Here is a 27,605-nt window from a genome sequence, read left to right as displayed (position 1 = left end):
TTCACCAAACATGAGCTAGTAGAGGATGGGCTATTCACCAAACATGAGCTAGTAGATGATGGGCTATTCACCAAACATGAGCTAGTAGAGGATGGGCTATTCACCATGAGCTAGTAGATGATGGGCTATTCACCAAACATGAGCTAGTAGATGATGTGCTATTCACCAAACATGAGCTAGTAGATGATGTGCTATTCACCATGAGCTAGTAGATGATGGGCTATTCACCATGAGCTAGTAGAGGATGGGCTATTCACCATGAGCTAGTAGATGATGGGCTATTCACCAAACATGAGCTAGTAGGTGATGGGCTATTCACCAAACATGAGCTAGTAGATGATAGGCTATTCACCAAACATGAGCTAGTAGATGATGGGCTATTCACCAAACATGAGCTAGTAGATGATGGGCTATTCACCAAACATGAGCTAGTAGATGATGGGCTATTCACCAAACATGAGCTAGTAGATGATGTGCTATTCACCAAACATGAGCTAGTAGATGATGTGCTATTCACCATGAGCTAGTAGATGATGGGCTATTCACCATGAGCTAGTAGATGATGGGCTATTCACCAAACATGAGCTAGTAGATGATGGGCTATTCACCAAACATGAGCTAGTAGATGATGGGCTATTCACCAAACATGAGCTAGTAGATGATGGGCTATTCACCAAACATGAGCTAGTAGATGATGGGCTATTCACCAAACATGAGCTAGTAGATGATAGGCTATTCACCAAACATGAGCTAGTAGATGATGGGCTATTCACCATGAGCTAGTAGATGATGGGCTATTCACCAAACATGAGCTAGTAGATGATGGGCTATTCACCAAACATGAGCTAGTAGATGATAGGCTATTCACCAAACATGAGCTAGTAGAGGATGGGCTATTCACCATGAGCTAGTAGATGATGGGCTATTCACCAAACATGAGCTAGTAGATGATGGGCTATTCACCAAACATGAGCTAGTAGATGATGGGCTATTCACCAAACATGAGCTAGTAGATGATGGGCTATTCACCAAACATGAGCTAGTAGATGATAGGCTATTCACCAAACATGAGCTAGTAGATGATGGGCTATTCACCAAACATGAGCTAGTAGATGATGGGCTATTCACCAAACATGAGCTAGTAGATGATGGGCTATTCACCAAACATGAGCTAGTAGAGGATGGGCTATTCACCAAACATGAGCTAGTAGATGATGGGCTATTCACCAAACATGAGCTAGTAGATGATGGGCTATTCACCATGAGCTAGTAGAGGATGGGCTATTCACCAAACATGAGCTAGTAGAGGATGGGCTATTCACCAAACATGAGCTAGTAGATGATGGGCTATTCACCAAACGAGCTAGTAGAGGATGGGCTATTCACCAAACATGAGCTAGTAGATGATGGGCTATTCACCAAACATGAGCTAGTAGATGATGGGCTATTCACCATGAGCTAGTAGATGATGGGCTATTCACCAAACATGAGCTAGTAGATGATGTGCTATTCACCAAACATGAGCTAGTAGATGATGGGCTATTCACCATGAGCTAGTAGATGATGGGCTATTCACCATGAGCTAGTAGAGGATGGGCTATTCACCATGAGCTAGTAGATGATGGGCTATTCACCAAACATGAGCTAGTAGATGATGGGCTATTCACCAAACATGAGCTAGTAGATGATGGGCTATTCACCAAACATGAGCTAGTAGATGATGGGCTATTCACCAAACATGAGCTAGTAGATGATGGGCTATTCACCAAACATGAGCTAGTAGATGATGGGCTATTCACCAAACATGAGCTAGTAGAGGATGGGCTATTCACCAAACATGAGCTAGTAGATGATGGGCTATTCACCAAACATGAGCTAGTAGATGATGTGCTATTCACCAAACATGAGCTAGTAGAGGATGGGCTATTCACCAAACATGAGCTAGTAGATGATGGGCTATTCACCAAACATGAGCTAGTAGATGATGGGCTATTCACCAAACATGAGCTAGTAGATGATGGGCTATTCACCAAACATGAGCTAGTAGATGATGGGCTATTCACCAAACATGAGCTAGTAGATGATGGGCTATTCACCAAACATGAGCTAGTAGATGATGGGCTATTCACCAACATGAGCTAGTAGATGATGGGCTATTCACCAAACATGAGCTAGTAGAGGATGGGCTATTCACCAAACATGAGCTAGTAGATGATGGGCTATTCACCAAACATGAGCTAGTAGAGGATGGGCTATTCACCAAACATGAGCTAGTAGATGATGGGCTATTCACCAAACATGAGCTAGTAGATGATGGGCTATTCACCAAACATGAGCTAGTAGATGATGGGCTATTCACCAAACATGAGCTAGTAGATGATGGGCTATTCACCAAACATGAGCTAGTAGATGATGGGCTATTCACCAAACATGAGCTAGTAGATGATGGGCTATTCACCAAACATCAGCTAGTAGATGATGGGCTATTCACCAAACATCAGCTAGTAGATGATGGGCTATTCACCATGAGCTAGTAGATGATGGGCTATTCACCATGAGCTAGTAGATGATGGGCTATTCACCAAACATGAGCTAGTAGATGATGGGCTATTCACCCAACATGAGCTAGTAGATGATGGGCTATTCACCATGAGCTAGTAGATGATGGGCTATTCACCATGAGCTAGTAGATGATGGGCTATTCACCAAACATGAGCTAGTGGATGATGGGCTGTTCACCAAACATGAGCTAGTAGATGATGGGCTATTCACCAAACATGAGCTAGTAGATGATGGGCTATTCACCAAACATGAGCTAGTAGATGATGGGCTATTCACCAAACATGAGCTAGTAGATGATGGGCTATTCACCAAACATGAGCTAGTAGATGATGGGCTATTCACCCAACATGAGCTAGTAGATGATGGGCTATTCACCAAACATGAGCTAGTAGATGATGGGCTATTCACCAAACATGAGAGTATATTTTGATACCACATTTACACAAGTACAATTTTTTTTATGAGTATATCTACCTAGTGGCATTGCTACTTTTGCTTTAAAAACCCCCCAAAGAAACAATCCGAGTACCTCTTCCACCACTGAAAGAGAGAGAGAGAGAGAGAGAGAGGGGGTGGGGCAGAGTTACATACTGATCAATGGTGGTGATGTACAGTCAGGTTCTTTATTACAGAACCGACACATCTCTGATCTACAGTACACCTTCATTCCCTTCCCATTCTCCCTGACACTTGACAGCCTGCTCCTCAGTGTCCGCTACTCAAACACTGTGTGTGTGTGTACACTACACACTGATGTGTGCAAGGCAAACGCATGTCTATGCAAGTGTGTGTGTGTGTGTGTGTGTGTGTGCACCCACCACAACTTTACTCTCAAGGCTTATTTCTCTGAAATATGACGTGGTCAGGTGTTGTTTACATCCCGGCCGACCAGATGCACTCCAAATGGATTTCACATAAGCATAATACTGAAAGGAATCGATGTCACCTGTGCCTGGGCCGAGCTGTAGAATTCTAATGTCCTTCCAGTGTGTTTTTGTGAACCCAATGTGGCGTACCATTGTGTACATGTATTTGCATTTTTTTCCATATCATATATCATATGGTTTGTAATGATGGGTACAGTACCATGTCACCATATCATATGGGTTGTAATGATGGGTACAGTACCATGTCACCATATCATATGGGTTGTAATGATGGGTACAGTACCATTTCACCATGTCATATGGTTTGTAATGATGGGTACAGTACCATTTCACCATGTCATATGGTTTGTAATGATGGGTACAGTACCATTTCACCATATCATATGGTTTGTAATGATGGGTACAGTACCATGTCACCATATCATATGGTTTGTAATGATGGGTACAGTACCATTTCACCATGTCATATGGTTTGTAATGATGGGTACAGTACCATTTCACCATATCATATGGGTTGTAATGATGGGTACAGTACCATTTCACCATATCATATGGTTTGTAATGATGGGTACAGTACCATGTCACCATATCATATGGGTTGTAATGATGGGTACAGTACCATGTCACCATATCATATGGGTTGTAATGATGGGTACAGTACCATTTCACCATATCATATGGGTTGTAATGATGGGTACAGTACCATTTCACCATATCATATGGTTTGTAATGATGGGTACAGTACCATGTCACCATATCATATGGGTTGTAATGATGGGTACAGTACCATGTCACCATATCATATGGTCTGTAATGATGGGTACAGTACCATTTCACCATATCATATGGGTTGTAATGATGGGTACAGTACCATTTCACCATATCATATGGGTTGTAATGATGGGTACAGTACCATTTCACCATATCATATGGTTTGTAATGATGGGTACAGTACCATGTCACCATATCATATGGGTTGTAATGATGGGTACAGTACCATTTCACCATATCATATGGTTTGTAATGATGGGTACAGTACCATGTCACCATATCATATGGGTTGTAATGATGGGTACAGTACCATTTCACCATATCATATGGGTTATAATGATGGGTACAGTACCATTGTAATGATGGGTACAGTACCATATCACCATATCATATGGGTTATAATGATGGGTACAGTACCATTGTAATGATGGGTACAGTACCATTGTAATGATGGGTACAGTACCATTTCACCATATCATATGGGTTGTAATGATGGGTACAGTACCATGTCACCATATCATATGGGTTGTAATGATGGGTACAGTACCATTGTAATGATGGGTACAGTACCATTGTAATGATGGGTACAGTACCATTTCACCATATCATATGGGTTGTAATGATGGGTACAGTACCATTTCACCATATCATATGGGTTGTAATGATGGGTACAGTACCATTTCACCATATCATATGGGTTGTAATGATGGGTACAGTACCATTTCACCATATCATATGGGTTGTAATGATGGGTACAGTACCATGTCACCATATCATATGGGTTGTAATGATGGGTACAGTACCATGTCACCATATCATATGGTTTGTAATGATGGGTACAGTACCATGTCACCATATCATATGGGTTGTAATGATGGGTACAGTACCATTTCACCATATCATATGGGTTGTAATGATGGGTACAGTACCATGTCACCATATCATATGGTTGTAATGATGGGTACCATGTCACCATATCATATGGTTGTAATGATGGGTACCATGTCACCATATCATATGGGTTGTAATTAGGGCCGGGACTTTAACGCGTTAATTGAGATCAATTAACTACAGAAAAATTAACGCGTTAAAAAAATTAACGCATTTTAATCGCACTATTTTTTTCACCGCGGAACGTTGTCACTGGACAGTTTTCAGATGGACCGGCGCACCACCCAGTTCACCGAGTGAAGTGTCCGTTGTTACAGGGAGTGGAAACCACCCCCCTTTAGAATGGTATGGCCCAGCAGCATTGGGGGAACAATAACACCACCAGACAGTTCACCAGACCGGGGGAAGCCGCTGAGATCACTTTGCTTGTCCCCGTGGATTGGAAATAGGATTTAAAAGGCTATCCGATGATAGCGTGGATTACAGCACAGTTGTGTGCAATTATTCAATAAAGAATTCGCATATCACCGAAGACCGCACCTCGTCAAGCCTCCAGTATCGGCTCGATGCGAAACATGTTGCATGTTGCCTAGCCTGGAAGCTAACGTCAACAACAGTAGCTCTGGTCCATAGCGTAGTTAGGACTCAGGAGGAGTTCTATGGTACTTAATTTGATCCTTTCCCCTCAGACCCACGGAAGTGCAGGCTGTGCAGCCCCTCGTTTTTAGCACAAAAAAATATGTGAAAGCCTACTTTCCTCCTTCTAACACTATGGATCAGAGCTAACGTTATTCCAACTACCAGTAGCAATTCAAGGACCCGACCAGATGACATGGTTTCTAACTAAACGGTTATGGCCAAATAAAATGTAAAATCTGTTAATGGCTGTTACTGTATGTCCACGGAAGAAACACAGAGGTGCTTTCTTATGGTCATGTCACATATTTGCTGCACCAAGCCCCCCCCAACCCTGTGGAATGCATTCCCCAAACTCTCAGAAACATGCCCCCACCATCCAAACCTTCAATATTGCTTTCCCCAGCTATTTCATCTATTTAATTCCTTAGTGTTTTTCCTCTAATAAAGTTGTTTTTGATTTATCATGTCCCCCTTGTAAAGCATTTTTGGGTACTCAGAAAAGCTCTATATAAATTATTAAATTTGAGATATTATAATTTATTACTACAAAAACAATGTTTTATTGCTTAAACTTATGTATTCACTATTCATTGATTCACTAGTATACCAAAATCCATTAAAAAAAATAGCTTTCTCACTGTTCTCGGGTCAAATAATGATATGCGATTAAAATGCGATTAATCGAGATTAATTAACTACAAAGCCTCTGATTAATTAGATTAAAATTTTTAATCGAGTCCCAGCTCTAGTTGTAATGATGGGTACAGTACCATTTCACCATATCATATGGGTTGTAATGATGGGTACAGTACCATGTCACCATATCAAATGGTACCAACATATTTTGTAAAATGGAGAAACCACTAACCCCTCGTTCTAGTTGCCTAGTTCAGTGATTTTTAAACGTTTTGGGACCCAAAGCACTTCAAGAAACCATTCTTCAAGAAACCATTCTTGAAGAAACCATTTTTGAAGTGCAGCTGTAAACCAAGCACAGAATAAGCTGGAAACCCCTCCTGGGGAAAATGAGACACATTCTGGAACATAAAGCACTGTAGTTTACACTATATTATTCACTTGTATTGCTTGTATCTCAATTACTTTGTAGTAGAAAAGTGACCTACAGCGATTATGCATAGTACAACAAATACAACTTTCATGGATCTGGTTCTATTCAGATCATGTTCAAAGTGACACATAGTTTACTATCTGGGAATAAACAAAAACATTTCTTCAATACAGAGGGTGATCACAATTTGAGAGGATTTTGTCTCCACCAAGCCTGTTTTGCACTGTGCGTGTGCGTGTGTGCGTACGTGCGTGCGTGTCAGTGAACAGCTAATCTCCGGCACCTTTGGCCCGATCGCACACACTCCCTGGATGCCAGAACAGAACCTCTGCCCCCAATTTTTTTTTAATATTCCTCCTACATATTTTGTCCAAATATCACGCAAGTCAGTACACAGTATGTCTACGGTCAGGTGATCAAGACAGATCTGTCAATTCTTTCATATTCCATTCCATTTGTTAAGTTTGGCATTCAAAGTCAGCAGGAATGATCCGTTTGGAACAAAATGCCTCAAATACTGAATGCAGTGTGATATTGCTGTGAAACTTTGTACGCACATTCTTCCAAATTGGCCAAATTTGTAATGTTGCGGGATATACAATTACCTCAATAACATTATTTACAATTAGTGTAATATCACTTATTTGCCGATATCTAATTTGGCTGACCAGTTGAAAGCCTTTTAAACCCATTATCAGCAAAATAATGAAATCCCGTAGTTACTGCACTTTGGCTTTGTAGGGCAGTATAGTAATGTACTGAATGATAATTATGTGTATTAAATCTCTCTCTCTCTTTGTAGGGCAGTATAGTAATGTACTGAATGATAATTATGTGTATTAAATCTCTCTCTCTGTCTGTCTCTGTCTCTGACATCTTGCTTGTCTTTGTCTCCTCAGGGCATTATTCAGGACGTGAAGCTGATCTTTGCTCCTAATGGTTTCATCACACAGTGTCCAAACCTCAACCGCAGTAAGTATTGTGATTACTCGGCCATACGCTCTGGGCTAGACAAGGTTACTTCTAATTAGGTTTCCATAGGGGTTGCATTGTCTAAAATCGTTGTTAATTAATATGTTTGACTGTTGCTACAAGGTTTCAAAATAACAACCCGGTCTCACCCAAACACGGATTGGCAATTCCGTACATACACGCCTAGAAAACGCCAACATCCGTACATATTACACTGAAATCCTTCCCATAGACCAGTGTTGTTTTCATCGACTAAAACCAAGACAAAAATGTTCGTCGACTACCTTTTTTCACTGACGAAAACTAAATGGAAACTAAATGAAAACTAAGCTATGATGACTAAAACTAAGCCTAAATATACTGACAATTTCGTCAACAAATAAAAACTAGGCTAAAATGTTATGAAGGGACAAGAGATCCACTATAAGTTATTTTACAATTAGTTGCATGCTAAAATAGACGATCTACAAGCCCACAACGTGATTGAAATCTTATGATATTTATTTGACTAAAACTAGACTAACACTAAAACATCCCAGGTGACTAAAATGTGACTAAAACTAAATGAAAGCTATTCAAGAGACTAATGACTAAAACTAAAACAAAAATTTGCTGCCAAAAACAACACTGCCATAGACAGTGACGGAGCGGCGCCATCTCAAGCGAACTTGATCCACGAGAGCCACCACCGAGCGAGCGAGTTGCCGTGGCGAACGTTGCGAAGTTCGGAGGAGCGGACTCAGTCCCGTCCGAGGTGTAACCCAGTAGCACAGGATGGTAAATAATGTCAACCCCATCTCACCCAAACTGAAATAACACGGATTGGCAATTCCGTACATATAATACACTACATGGTGAAAGCCATGCCTCCGTCACGGTCAAAACAGTAGTAGTATAATATATACGGATTTTGGTAGTTTCTAGTAGTGTATGCGGAATTGACAATCCGTGTTATTTCACCGTGTTTGGGTGAGATCAGATCGGCTCGACCTTTAGATTCTGCACACGCGCGCGCACACACACACACACACACACACACACACACACACACACACACACACACACACACACACACACACACACACACACACACACACACACACGTATAGTAACTTAAAGTTAATGTGCCCTTCACTCCTCTATCCCCACCCACAATCTGTTTGCCTTCAAATAATTTAGCCAAAGAGTGCCAGCTTCTCTCTCTCTCTCTCTCTCTCTCTCTCTCTCTCTCTCTCTCTCTCTCTCTCTCTCTCTCTCTCTCTCTCTCTCTCTCTCTCTCGTGTCCTTATGATGACACCTGTGTGTCTGACACTGATCGATAAAACGTAATGTAATCACAGCTTCACTTTTCGATACTCCCTTCGTCAGAACGAGAGCAGACATAGCCGTGGCAAGTTCACAATAAAGTTCTTGTAAACCAGTGGTCCCTACGACATACTAGCGTCATGTCCAGGGGGTGTACTTGTACATCAAGCTGCCTCACGCTACAGAAACAGGAGATAGGCTCCTGCCCTATGGGCCTCATGGCTACAGAAACAGGAGATAGGCTCCTGCCCTATGGGCCTCATGGCTACAGAAACAGGAGATAGGCTCCTGCCCTATGGGCCTCATGGCTACAGAAACAGGAGATAGGCTCCTGCCCTATGGGCCTCATGGCTACAGAAACAGGAGATAGGCTCCTGCCCTATGGGCCTCATGGCTACAGAAACAGGAGATAGGCTCCTGCCCTATGGGCCTCATGGCTACAGAAACAGGAGATAGGCTCCTGCCCTATGGGCCTCATGGCTCGGCAAGGCTACTTACTTTACTTTAAACCAGTGGTTCCCAAACTGTGGTGCACGGGCGCCTTCTAGGGGGTGCGTGACATTAAAAGGCTAATGGTGGTGCTATCGTGTTGTTTTAAATATATTAACATATTATGCCAATATATGGCAAGTATATGCAGAATATAGCCTATGCTGCATATATATGTATTCAGGTTCATCCATGTGGATACATAGGAATTGTATCTCTATATAGATTATGTAAATTATATTTCCATGTGGGGGGGTGCATCATCTAGGTCAGGAGGTAACAGGGTGCATCATCTAGGTCAGGAGGTAACAGCCAACAGGGTGTATCATCTAGGTCAGGAGGTAACAGGGTGCATCATCTAGGTCAGGAGGTAACAGGGTGCCTCATCTAGGTCAGGAGGTAACAGGGTGCATCATCTAGGTCAGGAGGTAACAGGGGTGCATCATCTAGGTCAGGAGGTAACAGGGTGCATCATCTAGGTCAGGAGGTAACGGTGCCTCATCTAGGTCAGGAGGTAACAGGGTGCATCATCTAGGTCAGGAGGTAACGGGGTGCATCATCTAGGTCAGGAGGTAACGGGGTGCCTCATCTAGGTCAGGAGGTAACTGGGTGCATCATCTAGGTCAGGAGGTAACAGGGTGCATCATCTAGGTCAGGAGGTAACGGGGTGCCTCATCTAGGTCAGGAGGTAACGGGGTGCATCATCTAGGTCAGGAGGTAACAGGGTGCATCATCTAGGTCAGGAGGTAACAGGGTGCATCATCTAGGTCAGGAGGTAACAGGGTGTATCATCTAGGTCAGGAGGTAACAGGGTGCCTCATCTAGGTCAGGAGGTAACAGGGTGCATCATCTAGGTCAGGAGGTAACAGGGTGCATCATCTAGGTCAGGAGGTAACAGGGGGTACATCATCTAGGTCAGGAGGTAACAGGGTGCATCATCTAGGTCAGGAGGTAACAGGGTGCATCATCTAGGTCAGGAGGTAACGGGGGTGCATCATCTAGGTCAGGAGGTAACAGGGTGCATCATCTTGGTCAGGAGGTAACAGGGTGCATCATCTAGGTCAGGAGGTAACGGGGTGCATCATCTAGGTCAGGAGGTAACAGGGTGCATCATCTAGGTCAGGAGGTAACGGGGTGCCTCATCTAGGTCAGGAGGTAACAGGGTGTATCATCTAGGTCAGGAGGTAACGGGGTGCCTCATCTAGGTCAGGAGGTAACGGGGTGCCTCATCTAGGTCAGGAGGTAACAGGGTGCATCATCTAGGTCAGGAGGTAACAGGGTGCATCATCTAGGTCAGGAGGTAACAGTAACAATGCCTCACAAACACCACCAACTGACCATTATCACTGGTATCATCAATATTTATCGCAGGAGGACGTATCGATATATATCGCAATATCGATATTTCAGCACACCCCTACAATATAGTCTGTAGGGGTGTGCTGAAATATCAATCTCCGAATGCTATATTATAGCATTCGGAGATTGTGGAATAGTTGTCTGGCTATGCGAGACTAACTTAAATGAAAAATGTGAAACTAATTACCCTTCCTGTTTTTTTTTCTCTCGTCTCCTCATCTTTCCTGGTGCTTCTCTTTCCTCTGTTGAGCCTGTCCAACCTGCAGTGATTTCCTGAGCCTAGTGCAAGGCATTATGGACCTCCAGGAGCTGCTGGCGAAGATGACCCTCAAGGTGAGAGTGAGGGCTCTCCCCAACACCCTAATACCCGTATCCATAACACAAGGCAAAGCTCTAACCCTAACACCCCTATCCATAACACAAGGCAAAACTCTAACCCTAACACCCCTATCCATAACACAAGGCAAAGCTCTTAACCCTAACACCCCTATCCATAACACAAGGCAAAGCTCTAACCCTAACACCCCTATCCATAACACAAGGCAAAACTCTTCACCCTAACACCCCTATCCATAACACAAGGCAAAACTCTAACCCTAACACCCCTATCCATAACACAAGGCAAAACTCTAACCCTAACACCCCTATCCATAACACAAGGCAAAACTCTAACCCTAACACCCCTATCCATAACACAAGGCAAAACTCTAACCCTAACACCCCTATCCATAGCACAAGGCAAAACTCTTAACCCTGACACCCCTATCCATAACACAAGGCAAAGCTCTAACCCTAACACCCCTATCCATAACACAAGGCAAAACTCTAACCCTAACACCCCTATCCATAACACAAGGCAAAACTCTAACCCTAACACCCCTATCCATAACACAAGGCAATACCCTAACCCTAACACCCCTATCCATAACACAAGGCAAAACTCTAACCCTAACACCCCTATCCATAACACAAGGCAAAACTCTAACCCTAACACCCCTATCCATAACACAAGGCAAAACTCTTAACCCTAACACCCCTATCCATAACACAAGGCAAAACTCTAACCCTAACACCCCTATCCATAACACAAGGCAAAACTCTTAACCCTAACACCCCTATCCATAACACAAGGCAAAGCTCTAACCCTAACACCCCTATCCATAACACAAGGCAAAACTCTAACCCTAACACCCCTATCCATAACACAAGGCAAAGCTCTAACCCTAACACCCCTATCCATAACACAAGGCAACACTCTAACCCTAACACCCCTATCCATAACACATGGCAAAACTCTAACCCTAACACCCCTATCCATAACACAAGGCAAAACTCTAACCCTAACACCCCTATCCATAACACAACTCTAACCCTAACACCCCTATCCATAACACAAGGCAAAACTCTAACCCTAACACCCCTATCCATAACACAAGGCAAAACTCTAACCCTAACACCCCTATCCATAACACAAGGCAAAACTCTAACCCTAACACCCCTATCCATAACACAAGGCAAAACTCTAACCCTAACACCCCTATCCATAACACAAGGCAACACTCTAACCCTAACACCCCTATCCATAACACAAGGCAAAACTCTAACCCTAACACCCCTATCCATAACACAAGGCAAAACTCTAACCCTAACACCCCTATCCATAACACAAGGCAAAACTCTAACCCTAACACCCCTATCCATAACACAAGGCAAAACTCTAACCCTAACACCCCTATCCATAACACAAGGCAAAACTCTAACCCTAACACCCCTATCCATAACACAAGGCAAAACTCTAACCCTAACACCCCTATCCATAACGCAAGGCAAAGCTCTAACCCTAACACCCCTATCCATAACGCAAGGCAAAACTCTTAACCCTAACACCCCTATCCATAACACAAGGCAAAACTCTAACCCTAACACCCCTATCCATAACACAAGGCAAAACTCTAACCCCAACACCCCTATCCATAACACAAGGCAACACTCTAACCCTAACACCCCTATCCATAACACAAGGCAACACTCTTAACCCTAACACCCCTATCCATAACACAAGGCAACACTCTAACCCTAACACCCCTATCCATAACACATGGCAAAACTCTAACCCTAACACCCCTATCCATAACACAAGGCAACACTCTTAACCCTAACACCCCTATCCATAACACAAGGCAACACTCTAACCCTAACACCCCTATCCATAACACAAGGCAAAACTCTAACCCTAACACCCCTATCCATAACACAAGGCAAAACTCTAACCCTAACACCCCTATCCATAACACAAGGCAAAACTCTAACCCTAACACCCCTATCCATAACACAAGGCAAAACTCTAACCCTAACACCCCTATCCATAACACAAGGCAAAACTCTAACCCTAACACCCCTATCCATAACACAAGGCAAAACTCTAACCCTAACACCCCTATCCATAACACAAGGCAAAACTCTAACCCTAACACCCCTATCCATAACACAAGGCAAAACTCTAACCCTAACACCCCTAACCCTAACACAAGGCAAAACTCTTAACCCTAACACCCATATCCATAACACAAGGCAAAACTCTAACCCTAACACCCCTATCCATAACACAAGGCAAAACTCTAACCCTAACACCCCTATCCATAACACAAGGCAAAACACTAACCCTAACACCCCTATCCATAACACAAGGCAACACTCTAACCCTAACACCCCTATCCATAACACAAGGCAACACTCTAACCCTAACACCCCTATCCATAACACAAGGCAAAACTCTAACCCTAACACCCCTATCCATAACACAAGGCAAAACTCTAACCCTAACACCCCTATCCATAACACAAGGCAAAACTCTTAACCCTAACACCCCTATCCATAACACAAGGCAAAGCTCTAACCCTAACACCCCTATCCATAACACAAGGCAAAACTCTAACCCTAACACCCCTATCCATAACACAAGGCAAAGCTCTAACCCTAACACCCCTATCCATAACACAAGGCAACACTCTAACCCTAACACCCCTATCCATAACACATGGCAAAACTCTAACCCTAACACCCCTATCCATAACACAAGGCAAAACTCTAACCCTAACACCCCTATCCATAACACAACTCTAACCCTAACACCCCTATCCATAACACAAGGCAAAACTCTAACCCTAACACCCCTATCCATAACACAAGGCAAAACTCTAACCCTAACACCCCTATCCATAACACAAGGCAAAACTCTAACCCTAACACCCCTATCCATAACACAAGGCAAAACTCTAACCCTAACACCCCTATCCATAACACAAGGCAACACTCTAACCCTAACACCCCTATCCATAACACAAGGCAAAACTCTAACCCTAACACCCCTATCCATAACACAAGGCAAAACTCTAACCCTAACACCCCTATCCATAACACAAGGCAAAACTCTAACCCTAACACCCCTATCCATAACACAAGGCAAAACTCTAACCCTAACACCCCTATCCATAACACAAGGCAAAACTCTAACCCTAACACCCCTATCCATAACACAAGGCAAAACTCTAACCCTAACACCCCTATCCATAACGCAAGGCAAAGCTCTAACCCTAACACCCCTATCCATAACGCAAGGCAAAACTCTTAACCCTAACACCCCTATCCATAACACAAGGCAAAACTCTAACCCTAACACCCCTATCCATAACACAAGGCAAAACTCTAACCCCAACACCCCTATCCATAACACAAGGCAACACTCTAACCCTAACACCCCTATCCATAACACAAGGCAACACTCTTAACCCTAACACCCCTATCCATAACACAAGGCAACACTCTAACCCTAACACCCCTATCCATAACACATGGCAAAACTCTAACCCTAACACCCCTATCCATAACACAAGGCAACACTCTTAACCCTAACACCCCTATCCATAACACAAGGCAACACTCTAACCCTAACACCCCTATCCATAACACAAGGCAAAACTCTAACCCTAACACCCCTATCCATAACACAAGGCAAAACTCTAACCCTAACACCCCTATCCATAACACAAGGCAAAACTCTAACCCTAACACCCCTATCCATAACACAAGGCAAAACTCTAACCCTAACACCCCTATCCATAACACAAGGCAAAACTCTAACCCTAACACCCCTATCCATAACACAAGGCAAAACTCTAACCCTAACACCCCTATCCATAACACAAGGCAAAACTCTAACCCTAACACCCCTATCCATAACACAAGGCAAAACTCTAACCCTAACACCCCTAACCCTAACACAAGGCAAAACTCTTAACCCTAACACCCATATCCATAACACAAGGCAAAACTCTAACCCTAACACCCCTATCCATAACACAAGGCAAAACTCTAACCCTAACACCCCTATCCATAACACAAGGCAAAACACTAACCCTAACACCCCTATCCATAACACAAGGCAACACTCTAACCCTAACACCCCTATCCATAACACAAGGCAACACTCTAACCCTAACACCCCTATCCATAACACAAGGCAAAACTCTAACCCTAACACCCCTATCCATAACACAAGGCAACACTCTAACCCTAACACCCCTATCCATAACACAAGGCAAAACTCTAACCCTAACACCCCTATCCATAACACATGGCAAAACTCTAACCCTAACACCCCTATCCATAACACAAGGCAAAACTCTAACCCTAACACCCCTATCCATAACACAAGGCAAAACTCTAACCCTAACACCCCTATCCATAACACAAGGCAAAACTCTAACCCTAACACCCCTATCCATAACACAAGGCAAAACTCTAACCCTAACACCCCTATCCATAACACAAGGCAAAACTCTAACCCTAACACCCCTATCCATAACACAAGGCAAAACTCTGACCCTAACACCCCTATCCATAGCACAAGGCAAAACTCTAACCCTAACACCCCTATCCATAACACAAGGCAAAGCTCTAACCCTAACACCCCTATCCATAACACAAGGCAAAACTCTAACCCTAACACCCCTATCCATAACACAAGGCAAAGCTCTTAACCCTAACACCCCTATCCATAACACAAGGCAAAGCTCTAACCCTAACACCCCTATCCATAACACAAGGCAACGCTCTAACCCTAACACCCCTATCCATAACACAAGGCAAAGCTCTAACCCTAACACCCCTATCCATAACACAAGGCAACACTCTAACCCTAACACCCCTATCCATAACACAAGGCAACACTCTAACCCTAACACCCCTATCCATAACACAAGGCAACACTCTAACCCTAATCCATAGACATTAACCCATTTAGACCTGGTGCAACCTATACAATTTTTGTCCATGTCCTTATTTAGTGCAAGGACAGTCTAAGGAGGATGAGACGCGAAGACCGTACGGGCGACGCCATGTTGCTTTGGAAGGAAAGAAACATGCGCAGTTGAGACCAAGGAAGCTGAACGCGGAAGTGTTGGCTGCATATAGCCCATTGCGCATGTTTCTTTCCTTCCAAAGCAACATGGCGTCGCCCGTACGGTCTTCGCGTCTCATCCTTCTTAGACTGTCCTTGATTTAGTGCCGGGGAAAAGCTCTTACTAAGCCTTAAACCCTTTGACTGTAAGGCATCTCAGGGCGCTTCCATTATACAAATTCACATTCACAGTTCGTTTCTTCACAACTCTTTTAACCTCAGAGAAAGTAGCACAGATAGACATCTTGTAAAAGACACACAAAGTCAGCCAGGTGTAAAATATCACTTCGATGGCAGTCACATTTGGTGACTGTGATTCTGTCTGTGTGTGTGTGTGCAGCGCTAGGCCCGCGCGCACGCGCGCACACACACACACACACACACACCCACACCCACCCACACCAGGAGGGTGACATGTGTCCTACAATCTGTAAGTCACAACATCACTCTGAACCACAGGGAGCAGGATGACCATTTCGAAAAGTGTGTGTGTGCGCACGCGTGTGTGTGTGTGTGTGTGTGCACGTGCAGGAGACTGCGAGAACATTATCATATGCGAGCGTGTGTATTCGCCTATAACATAAAATGGCGTATGTGTGTGTGCTCATACTTACCCGTGTGTTTGCGTGTCATTGCACATGAGCATCTGCTTGTGTGGTTGTCTTTATATAGCATGCGTGTGTACATGTCTACATGAGCATGTGTGATTCTACATGAGAATGTGTGGCTGGTCCAGAGCGAACACCCTGCGTGTAAGTGTGCAGAGATTACACACGTGAGCCTGATCATATGCATGCACTCAGTGGTGTAAAGTAACTAACTATATTTACTGAAGAGATTTTTTATTGATATCAAACAAAAAATAAAAATTCAGATTTTCTTTTTTTTGGTTGGCATCTCCTTCTGCACCGTACTCCTTGCTGTTTCGCTCATGCGCGCTGCCGTTCACTTCTTTGTTTACGGCTCAGAAAGAATGCCTCGTATCTCCTAATCTAGAACTCTCTGTGGTTTTGACCAGACGGGCATACTTCTGTCTTCATTTCTGACTTCTACAAGCCTCTCGTTTGGAATATTAACGCTTCCAGAGAGACTTTAGCCTCTCGTTTGGAATATTAACGCTTCCAGAGAGACTTTAGCCTCTCGTTTGGAATATTAACGCTTCTAGAGAGACTTTAGCCTCTCGTTTGGAATATTAACGCTTCCAGAGAGACTTTAGCCTCTCGTTTGGAATATTAACGCTTCTAGAGAGACTTTAGCCTCTCGTTTGGAATATTAACGCTTCTAGAGAGACTTTAGCCTCTCGTTTGGAATATTAACGCTTCTAGAGAGACTTTAGCCTCTCGTTTGGAATATTAACGCTTCTAGAGAGACTTTAGCCTCTCGTTTGGAATATTAACGCTTCCAGAGAGACTTTAGCCTCTCGTTTGGAATATTAACGCTTCTAGAGAGACTTTAGCCTCTCGTTTGGAATATTAACGCTTCTAGAGAGACTTTAGCCTCTCGTTTGGAATATTAACGCTTCTAGAGAGACTTTAGCCTCTCGTTTGGAATATTAACGCTTCCAGAGAGACTTTAGCCTCTCGTTTGGAATATTAACGCTTCTAGAGAGACTTTAGCCTCTTGTTTGGAATATTAACGCTTCCAGAGAGACTTTAGCCTCTCGTTTGGAATATTAACGCTTCCAGAGAGACTTTAGCCTCTCGTTTGGAATATTAACACTTCTAGAGAGACTTTAGCCTCTCGTTTGGAATATTAACGCTTCTAGAGAGACTTTAGCCTCTCGTTTGGAATATTAACGCTTCCAGAGAGACTTTAGCCTCTCGTTAGGAATATTAACGCTTCTAGAGAGACTTTAGCCTCTCGTTTGGAATATTAACACTTCTAGAGAGACTTTAGCCTCTCGTTTGGAATATTAACGCTTCTAGAGAGACTTTAGCCTCTCGTTTGGAATATTAACGCTTCCAGAGAGACTTTAGCCTCTCGTTTGGAATATTAACACTTCTAGAGAGACTTTAGCCTCTCGTTTGGAATATTAACACTTCTAGAGAGACTTTAGCCTCTTGTTTGGAATATTAACGCTTCTAGAGAGACTTTAGCCTCTCGTTTGGAATATTAACACTTCTAGAGAGACTTTAGCCTCTTGTTTGGAATATTAACGCTTCTAGAGAGACTTTAGCCTCTCGTTTGGAATATTAACGCTTCTAGAGAGACTTTAGCCTCTCGTTTGGAATATTAACGCTTCTAGAGAGACTTTAGCCTCTCGTTTGGAATATTAACGCTTCTAGAGAGACTTTAGCCTCTCATTAGGAATATTAACGCTTCCAGAGAGACTTTAGCCTCTCATTAGGAATATTAACGCTTCCAGAGAGACTTTAGCCTCTCATTAGGAATATTAACGCTTCTAGAGAGACTTTAGCCTCTCATTAGGAATATTAACGCTTCTAGAGAGACTTTAGCCTCTCGTTTGGAATATTAACGCTTCTAGAGAGACTTTAGCCTCTCGTTTGGAATATTAACGCTTCCAGAGAGACTTTAGCGTGACCAGCGCGAGGTAAGAATGGAACATTATGCCTACCGGTTTTGGTGGGGAACGGAAGGGGGGGGGACCTTTCAGAGTAAAATCTGACATATCTGCTAGCACTCTTATTTTGAAAAAAAAGAAACTCCTGGCACTCGATGTGTTAAAATCGTCTCATAATGAGAATTGACGAGAACGACACATTACCTACTACAGTATGACACATTACTACAGTATGACACCGCCCGGCGTGTTCCTCCACACACACACACACACACACACACACACACACACACACACACACACACACACACACACACACACACACACTGGAATGGACACTACGAGCGCTTCCCACCTGCGTCCGTCCATTGCTCCTAGACAGCAGAGTGGGGGATGGAGGGAGGGAGGGCGGGTGCTGTCATCTCCAGCACTAAGTGGCTTTCTCTCATCCTGTGGCATGGAGGGACTGGGGACTGGGGCGTGTGTGGCGTGGGCGATGGCATGTTGGGTGAGTAATTACCCCGGCCCCGACTACGTGATGTACATCAGAGATCTATGTGTTGCATACGTACATGTTCCTGCGATCGAGGGACCGGTGGTTGGATTAATGCAGACAATAGATAGACGGACGTATTCATTACGTATTTGTACTGTAGCTGTGTTGTTTTCGTCTACCTTTTTTCACTGATAAACTAAATGAAAACCAAGCCATGGTGACTAAAAATAGGACTAAATATACTGTCGATTTTGTCAACAAATAAAAACTAGACTAAAATGTTACTGAGGGACTAGTGGACAAGAGATCCACTATAAGTCATTTTACACTTGGTTGCATGCTGAAAATAGCAGATCTACAAGCTCGAGCTTGTAGATCGGCTATTTTCAGCAAGTGTAAAATCAGTCATTACGACGGCCCGGCAAAATACAATTTTAGTCGACTAAATCAACTGTAGATTTAGTCGACAAAAATCTTATGATATTTAGTCGACTAAAACCAGACTAAACACTAAAACATTCCGGGTGACAAATGACTAAAACTAAATGAAAACGTTTCAAGAGACTACGACTAAAACTAAATGAAAACGTTTCAAGAGACTACGACTAAAACTAAATGAAAACGTTTCAAGAGACTACGACTAAAACTAAATGAAAACGTTTCAAGAGACTACGACTAAAACTAAATGAAAACGTTTCAAGAGACTACGACTAAAACTAAATGAAAACGTTTCAAGAGACTACGACTAAAACTAAATGAAAACGTTTCAAGAGACTACGACTAAAACTAAATGAAAACGTTTCAAGAGACTACGACTAAAACTAAATGAAAACGTTTCAAGAGACTATACGACTAAAACTAAATGAAAACGTTTCAAGAGACTATACGACTAAAACTAAATGAAAACGTTTCAAGAGACTACGACTAAAACTAAATGAAAACGTTTCAAGAGACTACGACTAAAACTAAATGAAAACGTTTCAAGAGACTACGACTAAAACTAAATGAAAACGTTTCAAGAGACTACGACTAAAACTAAATGAAAACGTTTCAAGAGACTACGACTAAAACTAAATGAAAACGTTTCAAGAGACTACGACTAAAACTAAATGAAAACGTTTCAAGAGACTACGACTAAAACTAAATGAAAACGTTTCAAGAGACTACGACTAAAACTAAAATAGAAATTTGCTGCCAAAAACAACACTGTAGTGTAGATAGAAAGACAAATTTTGTTAACATTTTGTTCCACATCCATGGTTCCATATGTAGCTCAGGAGGTAGAGCAGGTCGTCCAATGATCCATGGGTCGGCGGTTCGAATCCCGGCTCCTCCTGTCTACATGTCGAAGTGTCCTTGGGCAAGACACTGAACCCCAAATTGCTTCCGATCTGCTGGTTGGTACCTTGCATGGCTTCTGCCGCCATCGGTGTATGAATGTGTGTGAGAATGGGTGAATGTAATGCACAATCTATGTAAAGCACCTTGGATAAAGGCGCTATATAAATGCACCATTTACCATTTACCATTTTCCATAATAATATGTGTTACTACTGTAGTAACACAGCTAGCAGTGTACATTGCATCCCAGGGGGGGGGGGGTACCCCACTGACATCCAACACTTTACAGTTCTCTATCGTTTAACAATGGCCTCCTCCGTCTCTCCAGTTCCACGCCTGTGGTCTCTCGGGGAGCAACAGGGGCGCAACGTACACAGTCAATGTTAAGTGTTAATTTAACTCTGAGATCGTACAAATGTCCACAAGGGTCCAATTCGGCTACATTTATACACTTTCGGTGTCAAAAGGGTCAAAGGGCTACATTAACACTGAACATGTTCATGTGTAGGACTAATGGGCAGACCGGTGGCAAGACCACTTTAGATCACCGGGAGCTAGACTTTCATGCCTTGACCCTTTTAACGGGGCTTTGATCACAACCTGGGGGTCAGTTGCAAGGGCTGTCCCGTGTGTGTGTGTGTGTGTGTGTGCGTGTGCGCATAATTCTGCAGCTGTCCTGACCCTTATGTCCTCCAGCTTAATGTATATGCATATAGTGAGGCACTACTACTAGGGTTGATCTGTTGCCTGAGGCTTGGAGTGTGAGATGAATGACACCTACTTTACCTCCATCTCATTGCATCTCCTAAGGAATGGATCTGCAGCTGCAGAAAGACCATTTAAATTGCAAGTGCAATTTGGCAAATGTTCTGATACCACTAGAGAGAGAGTGTGTGTGTCTGTCTGTCTGTACAGTATATGTACGTATATACCTGTAGTGTGTGTGTCTGCATACATGGCCTTGTGCATGTGTGTCTGTCATGTACATGCATAAACATGTTGATCGGTCTGTTTTGGCGGTGTGTGTGCTCATGTGTCCTCCTGTGTGTGTGTGTGTGTGTGTGTGTGTGCACTGCAGTTGAACTACGCTGAGTCCAGGCTAACCCAGCTGGAGGGCTGTCACTGTGAGAGGACGTGCTCCGCCAACGGCCTGGTGTACAGGGACATGGAGCTGTGGGTCGAGCCCGAGAACTGCAGGAACTGTGCCTGCAAGGTCAGTGTCACCCCACGCCCTCTTCCTTCCTTTATCCTTAAAACCCATTTTGGGCGGGAACCCCTTTAGGTGTTTTAAGCATTATGTTATACTTTAGCTATTGAAAAATAGCAGATCTACCAGCTGACCTACAAGCTCGTAGCGTGGCACCGAGTGCCGCGCTACGAGCTTGTAGATCTGCTATTTTATTTTGTATTGAGGCTCTGAAATTTCACAGCTGTTCAACATAGGAAAACAAGTTCCACAATACGGACATTACAATGCACAGACAAAAAAACGAGTAGACCACAGTCTTGACATGATTGTACATTCCAGGTACCAGAGTCTTTGTTATTCACTACCGTTCAATAAGGTACATTGAAGCGCAGTCTAGAAGGGTCCACTGTATCTAAGACTGGTTCCCATACCTTCGTGAACCCTTCCATGTTATCGCGGAGGAGATAAGTCAGTTTCTCCAGAGGAACCACAGTCATTACCTCCTTGTACCAATCATCCAGTGTAGGAACGTCTCTATGAATCCAAAGCGTGAGTATAGTCTTTCTCGCTATGTATAAGAGTATTCCAACCAATTTGGCGTTGTGTCTGGTCCTTGCACTGGACACCTTAGCTGCTAGTACACACTGGAGAGGTGACAAGTTCAAATTATATCCAGCTCATTCTTCACCTCATTCCAAAACACCTGTATCTTTGTACATTTCCAAAGCATAGGTGCCTATTTACCAACTTCTGTGTCACATTTATTACAGTTAGGAGAGCTGAGACCAAGCTTGCTTCTCAGTAGAGGTGTATAATGGAGAAGTATTGTCTTCTATCTGACATTCCAAGTCAATCTGCCACTGCCTTTGAATATGATCAGTGGAGTGGTTTGAACTTACATCAAAGCATTCATACAGATGGGAAATACATCTTTCTGGCACAGGTTGTGTAAGAATATTTTCTAGGAAGGATGTCCTAGGGGCTTGCATGTTCTTTGTTACATAATGACGGATTTGTAAAAAATGAAATGTGACTGCATGTTGTAATGAATATTTATTCCTTAAATTCTCAAATGACTCCATTATGCCTCTGTTATATAGTTTAGCAAGCAGGTCTGCTATTTTTGAAAAATCGTGAAAATGTGGCCCAAATCTTTAAATATATTCTTCAGAACGAAGGTTTTTAACTCAAATCTTTGCTTCTGTGGGGGGTCCCTGGAACAATATCTTTTTAGAGGGGGGTCGGCAGCCAATCACATATATTTTTGGGTGTCCTTGACATGAAATAGTTTGAGCACAACTGACAAACATGAGGTTTTTCAGAAAACTGTCATGATTTAGAAGACATTTGTAGAATCTGGTATCAGGTCTAAATTAATTTGAAAGAAGTTAATTCCTCTCCTCTTTCTGTCCTTGGATGTCCGACCGCAAAGCCGCCACAACCTCTGCTCATTCAACTGCAGGACATTGTGGTGTCACCTGACAATGTCCCTCAACAGCCCCACTGTCATCCCTAACAGCAGGGTCCTACTGTTGGTCTCCACTTCATCCCCACTAGCTCTCCTCTCCCTGTCCTTCACTGACATCCCACAACGTCTCTTTCCATTTCCTCTTCTCCGTCTGCCCTCCTACTTCCTAACAAGCTCACCCTCACTTTCTGCGTGCAAGCTGGCCTCTAGAAAATTTGTCAAATCAGGCCATTCCCTCTGAGCCCTGGGGGGAATTAGGCTCGCTGCATCATTGCATACATCAAGTGCACAGTGGAGTTTAACCCTCCTGATTTCCTCCTGCGGACATGTCATTAACTAATAACCGCGGAGTCCCCAGGGGGAGTGGGTGACCCATTTCAGATGACTCATGAAATGAAATACCGTAGCACATGCTGAGAGAGGGATATCAGCCATGAACGTGAACGTACAGGTCTTCAGGGACCCCTGGAATCACACAGGGCTCTCTCTATTTTCACACTGTATGATGATTGTGTGATTACGTCCATGGTCAGGTTATACAGTGATTGTGTGATTACGTCCATGGTCAGGTTATACAGTGGCACAGTCGGTAGCGATGTCACCTAACAGCTAGAAGGTCCTGCGTTTGATTCCTGCTGGAGATGCTGTTGGTGCTGGGGGCGTGTTCTCTCCTGCGCGTCATCAGTGCCCATACTTTGGGTGGGGTTGACAAAAGCGCCTAGTCCTGGCCCGGGCGGCTGGTGTAGCGGTCCAGGCTGGTAATCCAGTCTGGCAGTGTGCCGCGGGTTTGACTCCCGATCCCGACGGCCTTTACTGCGTGTCACCCCCCCCATCTCTCTCCCCATTTCCTGTTCGCCTACTTTCATCTATCGCTCTAACAATTAAAAATAAATGAAAAAGGCGAAAGCCAATTTTTTTTTTAAAAAGCACCTAGTCCCCACCTGACTCCGCCAGATGGTGGCAGTAGTGAGTTCCTCCTCCTGCTCCCATCTGGTCTCTTATGGGCAGAGACTATGTATTCCGATCAAATGCTGATCGGAGCGATATGCGGCCGTATGCGGCCGCTAGAGGCAGGATCAACGTGAGACTGGTGACGTATTGAAGCTACAACTCGAAATTATTATTGTCCCGCTGCTTCGGGGAAACTCCCCCCTGTCGGGTGAAAAGAAGTGGCTTGGACTCCTCATGCATGGAAGGAAGCATGAGGTCAGTCCGTTGCTCTCCCCAGGTTGGCAGAGAGAGCCCAGGATTACATTAGATAATTGACACTGGGTGAAAAAATGGGTTGCAAAATCGTGGGATAAAAATGTAGGCACAAAAAAAAGGGATTCAAGGTGTAATCGGTAGCCCAAGAAGTTGACCTATTATGTTTGTGTATTGTGAACACACACTAGGACATTATTCGTGCCTTTCAGCATTGGGAGCACACACGCAAACACAACCCGTCCCACACACACATCACATTTTGACAAATCCGTTCATCCCCTGTTGCAGAGAGTTGAAGGATCTGCACATGAGCACGTTTGGCACGGTGATGCCTTTGCCCTTTTTACAACCATGATCTTCTGCCATGACCACTGGGAAGCATTGGCGTCAAAGCCCTTAGAAATGCATTTCAGTTATACCACCAACTCTCTACAGACGCTCTCTGTGTGAATATTAGTGCTGCTATTTTGCACATTGGATGTTTTTCTTTTTGCAATGAAGCTAATTTGCATAGAAAGGGGTTGATGCAAATCATACAGAAGCAACGAGGTGTCGTTTGCTTGGCAGTGCAGTTAGGTGTGCATTTCACAATTACATTGTTTATTTTTGTGTTATACTGTATGCAGGATTTTTATTCCTTTGTTTTAGTATTTTGAGTTAATTGGGCTTTGTCTGAGCCTCTATTTGACAGCATCCCAAACAAGGGAAATAGCACGGATTGGCAATTCCGTACATTCACGCCTAGAAAACCCCAAAATTCGTTACATTTTATACTACTGCTATATTGACTGGACGTGGCTTTCACTAGTATTGTATGTACGGAATTGTCAAGACGTGCTATTTCACCGTGTTTGGGTGAGATTGGGTTTGACATTATTTACGATTCTGTACTATTAGCAGTGGCGTGCACAGACATTTAGAGGGGCAGGTGCTCAAGTTAAAAAAGGGCACCTTGTGCAGCGCGTGGAACCGGCCGGTTGCCTTAATCTATTTTGGGCGGGAACCCCTTTTGGTGTTAGCATTATGTTATGCTTTAGCTATTGAAAAATAGCAGATCTACAAGCTCGTAGCGCGCCACCGAGTGGCGCGCTACGAGCTTGTAGGTCTGCTATTTTTGAAAAATCAAAAGTTTTTTTTTTTTTTTTTTCAAAAGGGCACATTGCCAAAAGGGCAGGGGGTGCTCTAGCACCCCCTAGTGTCTATCTGTGCACGCCACTGATTAGTATTGGGTTACAACTCGGACGGGGCTGCGTTGGCTCTACCGAACTTCGCAACGTTCGACACGGCAACTCGCCCGCTTTAGCTCGCTCGGTGGTGTCTCTCGTGGATCAAGTTTGGTAGAGATGGCGCCGCTCCGTCACTGTCTGGTTTTGGGGTTTTCTAGGCGTGTATGTACGGAAAATGCCAATCTGTGGTCCATTAACCCATTTTGACCTGAGATCAGATGTCTTCTACATCCTGACAGTTTTCTGAAAAAGCTATGTTTCTATGTCAGTCGTTGGATTTTTCAAAAATAGCAGACCTACAAGCTCGTAGCGCGCCACTCGGTGGCGCGCTATGAGCTTGTGGATCTGCTATTTTTCAATAGCTAAAGCATAACATAATGCTAACACCAAAAGGGGTTCCCGCCAAAAATGGGTTAAACATTCAATACTCAAACTTGACAAGCAACAGTGTAGCAAACAATGACACAAAATAAGAATATCACAATATATAGTTATACCAAAAAGTCCCTTCGGACTTGGTCCCTTAAAAAAGTTACTTCTTTACTTCTGGTAAAGCTTGTATGCTCTTGGGAGGAACGTAATCTGGTGCCTTTGCGTCTAACTCACAGGTTTAGTGAGTGTCCTCCCATTCCTTAGATTGTAGCGACTTGTCTTTGTAGTCTAGGCTCTGGATCATTGGACTGGTCCCTTCTCTCAGTAGCCCATTGAATTCCCTTAGAGTGGCCTCCTCTCTCCTCGCCTCCAGAGTAGGGAAGGAAAACCACTATACAGCATTATTTATGTTACAGTATATTCTGTGAATGTTTGGGTGTAAGGTGAGACGCAGCAGCGTACTCACTATACTGTATATGTGTCAGAAATTCAGAACTCATTCTCTCCCTGTTTCTGATGGTTTGTCCTTTTGTTTTAGTAAAAAAAAAATGAATGTTTGTTTGTTTAACAGAACGGCGTGGTGGAGTGCCGTAGAATCTTCTGTCCGCCAACAAACTGCTCAGAGGACTCGCTACCTGTGCACGTCGATGGGACCTGCTGTAGGAAATGCAGACGTAAGTACGAGGCCTGCACACTTCCTTGTTGACAAGGATCAAAGAGAATGGGGAATTGTCAAGGTGGCCGTCAATCACAACCCCCACATGCAGCATTCAGTGCCCGGACGTGAACTCGACATCACCTCGTCTCACTGCAAAAAGCATACAGCAAATAAATAAATAAATGCCGTATACATTCCCGCATCTTTCAAAATAATAACCATTGCTGATAAAACTATATTTTGGGACGATGACAATGTGAATTGGTTGGCATGCAGAAATACTTTTCACACCTCGACTAACCAAAGTCAACATCGCCTGGCCGCATGGTCACCACTGCTTTTACAGTAATTGCCGTGAATAGGAATTATGTGGGCCACGTGTTTAAAATCAGGTCACTTTTACGTTTTTTTATAAAAGGATATACCTTCCAGACATTGGCCCTCAGAGCACAGAGCATCTTCTTGTGTCCATCTAAGTTAGGGTCGGCCAGTTCTGGATATTCTTGGGTGGTGTGTGACGCAACTGTCAAGAGTCTCAAAGCTATTCCCAGTTCCAGCAAGAACAGTGTCTCGTTCGCCCAGACTGCCAAACCACAAAGTCCCCAAGGGGTACTTTTGGGGAGGGGTTTTTGAATAATTTGTCCTACCCTCCCCGCATCGTCCCCTGTGAAATATCAGAGCCCTGGCACAGAGAAGCTGGGCTAGTCCTGCACCCTGGAGAGGAGG

At 43.6% G+C, this 27,605-nt stretch overlaps 1 protein-coding gene across 6 annotated transcripts in view; it reads left to right on the top strand.

Moving 5' to 3' along the window:
- LOC306920665 (protein kinase C-binding protein NELL1-like) overlaps positions 1 to 27,605 on the top strand; it is a 424,011-nt gene that overhangs the window by 123,650 nt on the left and 272,756 nt on the right. For all 6 annotated transcript variants that reach the window (XM_079497477.1, XM_079497478.1, XM_079497476.1 and 3 more), the window contains 4 exons: positions 7,719 to 7,791; positions 11,195 to 11,277; positions 21,839 to 21,973; positions 26,793 to 26,895. In XM_079497477.1, coding sequence (XP_079353603.1) covers positions 7,719 to 7,791; positions 11,195 to 11,277; positions 21,839 to 21,973; positions 26,793 to 26,895 — 394 coding nt within the window. The remainder of the gene's footprint in view (positions 1 to 7,718; positions 7,792 to 11,194; positions 11,278 to 21,838; positions 21,974 to 26,792; positions 26,896 to 27,605) is intronic.

The sequence above is a fragment of the Electrona antarctica genome, assembly GCF_951216825.1.
Source record: "Electrona antarctica genome assembly, chromosome: 3".
NCBI lineage: Eukaryota > Metazoa > Chordata > Actinopteri > Myctophiformes > Myctophidae > Electrona > Electrona antarctica.
Note: the sequence above shows the minus strand (reverse complement) of the source record. Positions and strands in the feature narration are given on the sequence as shown.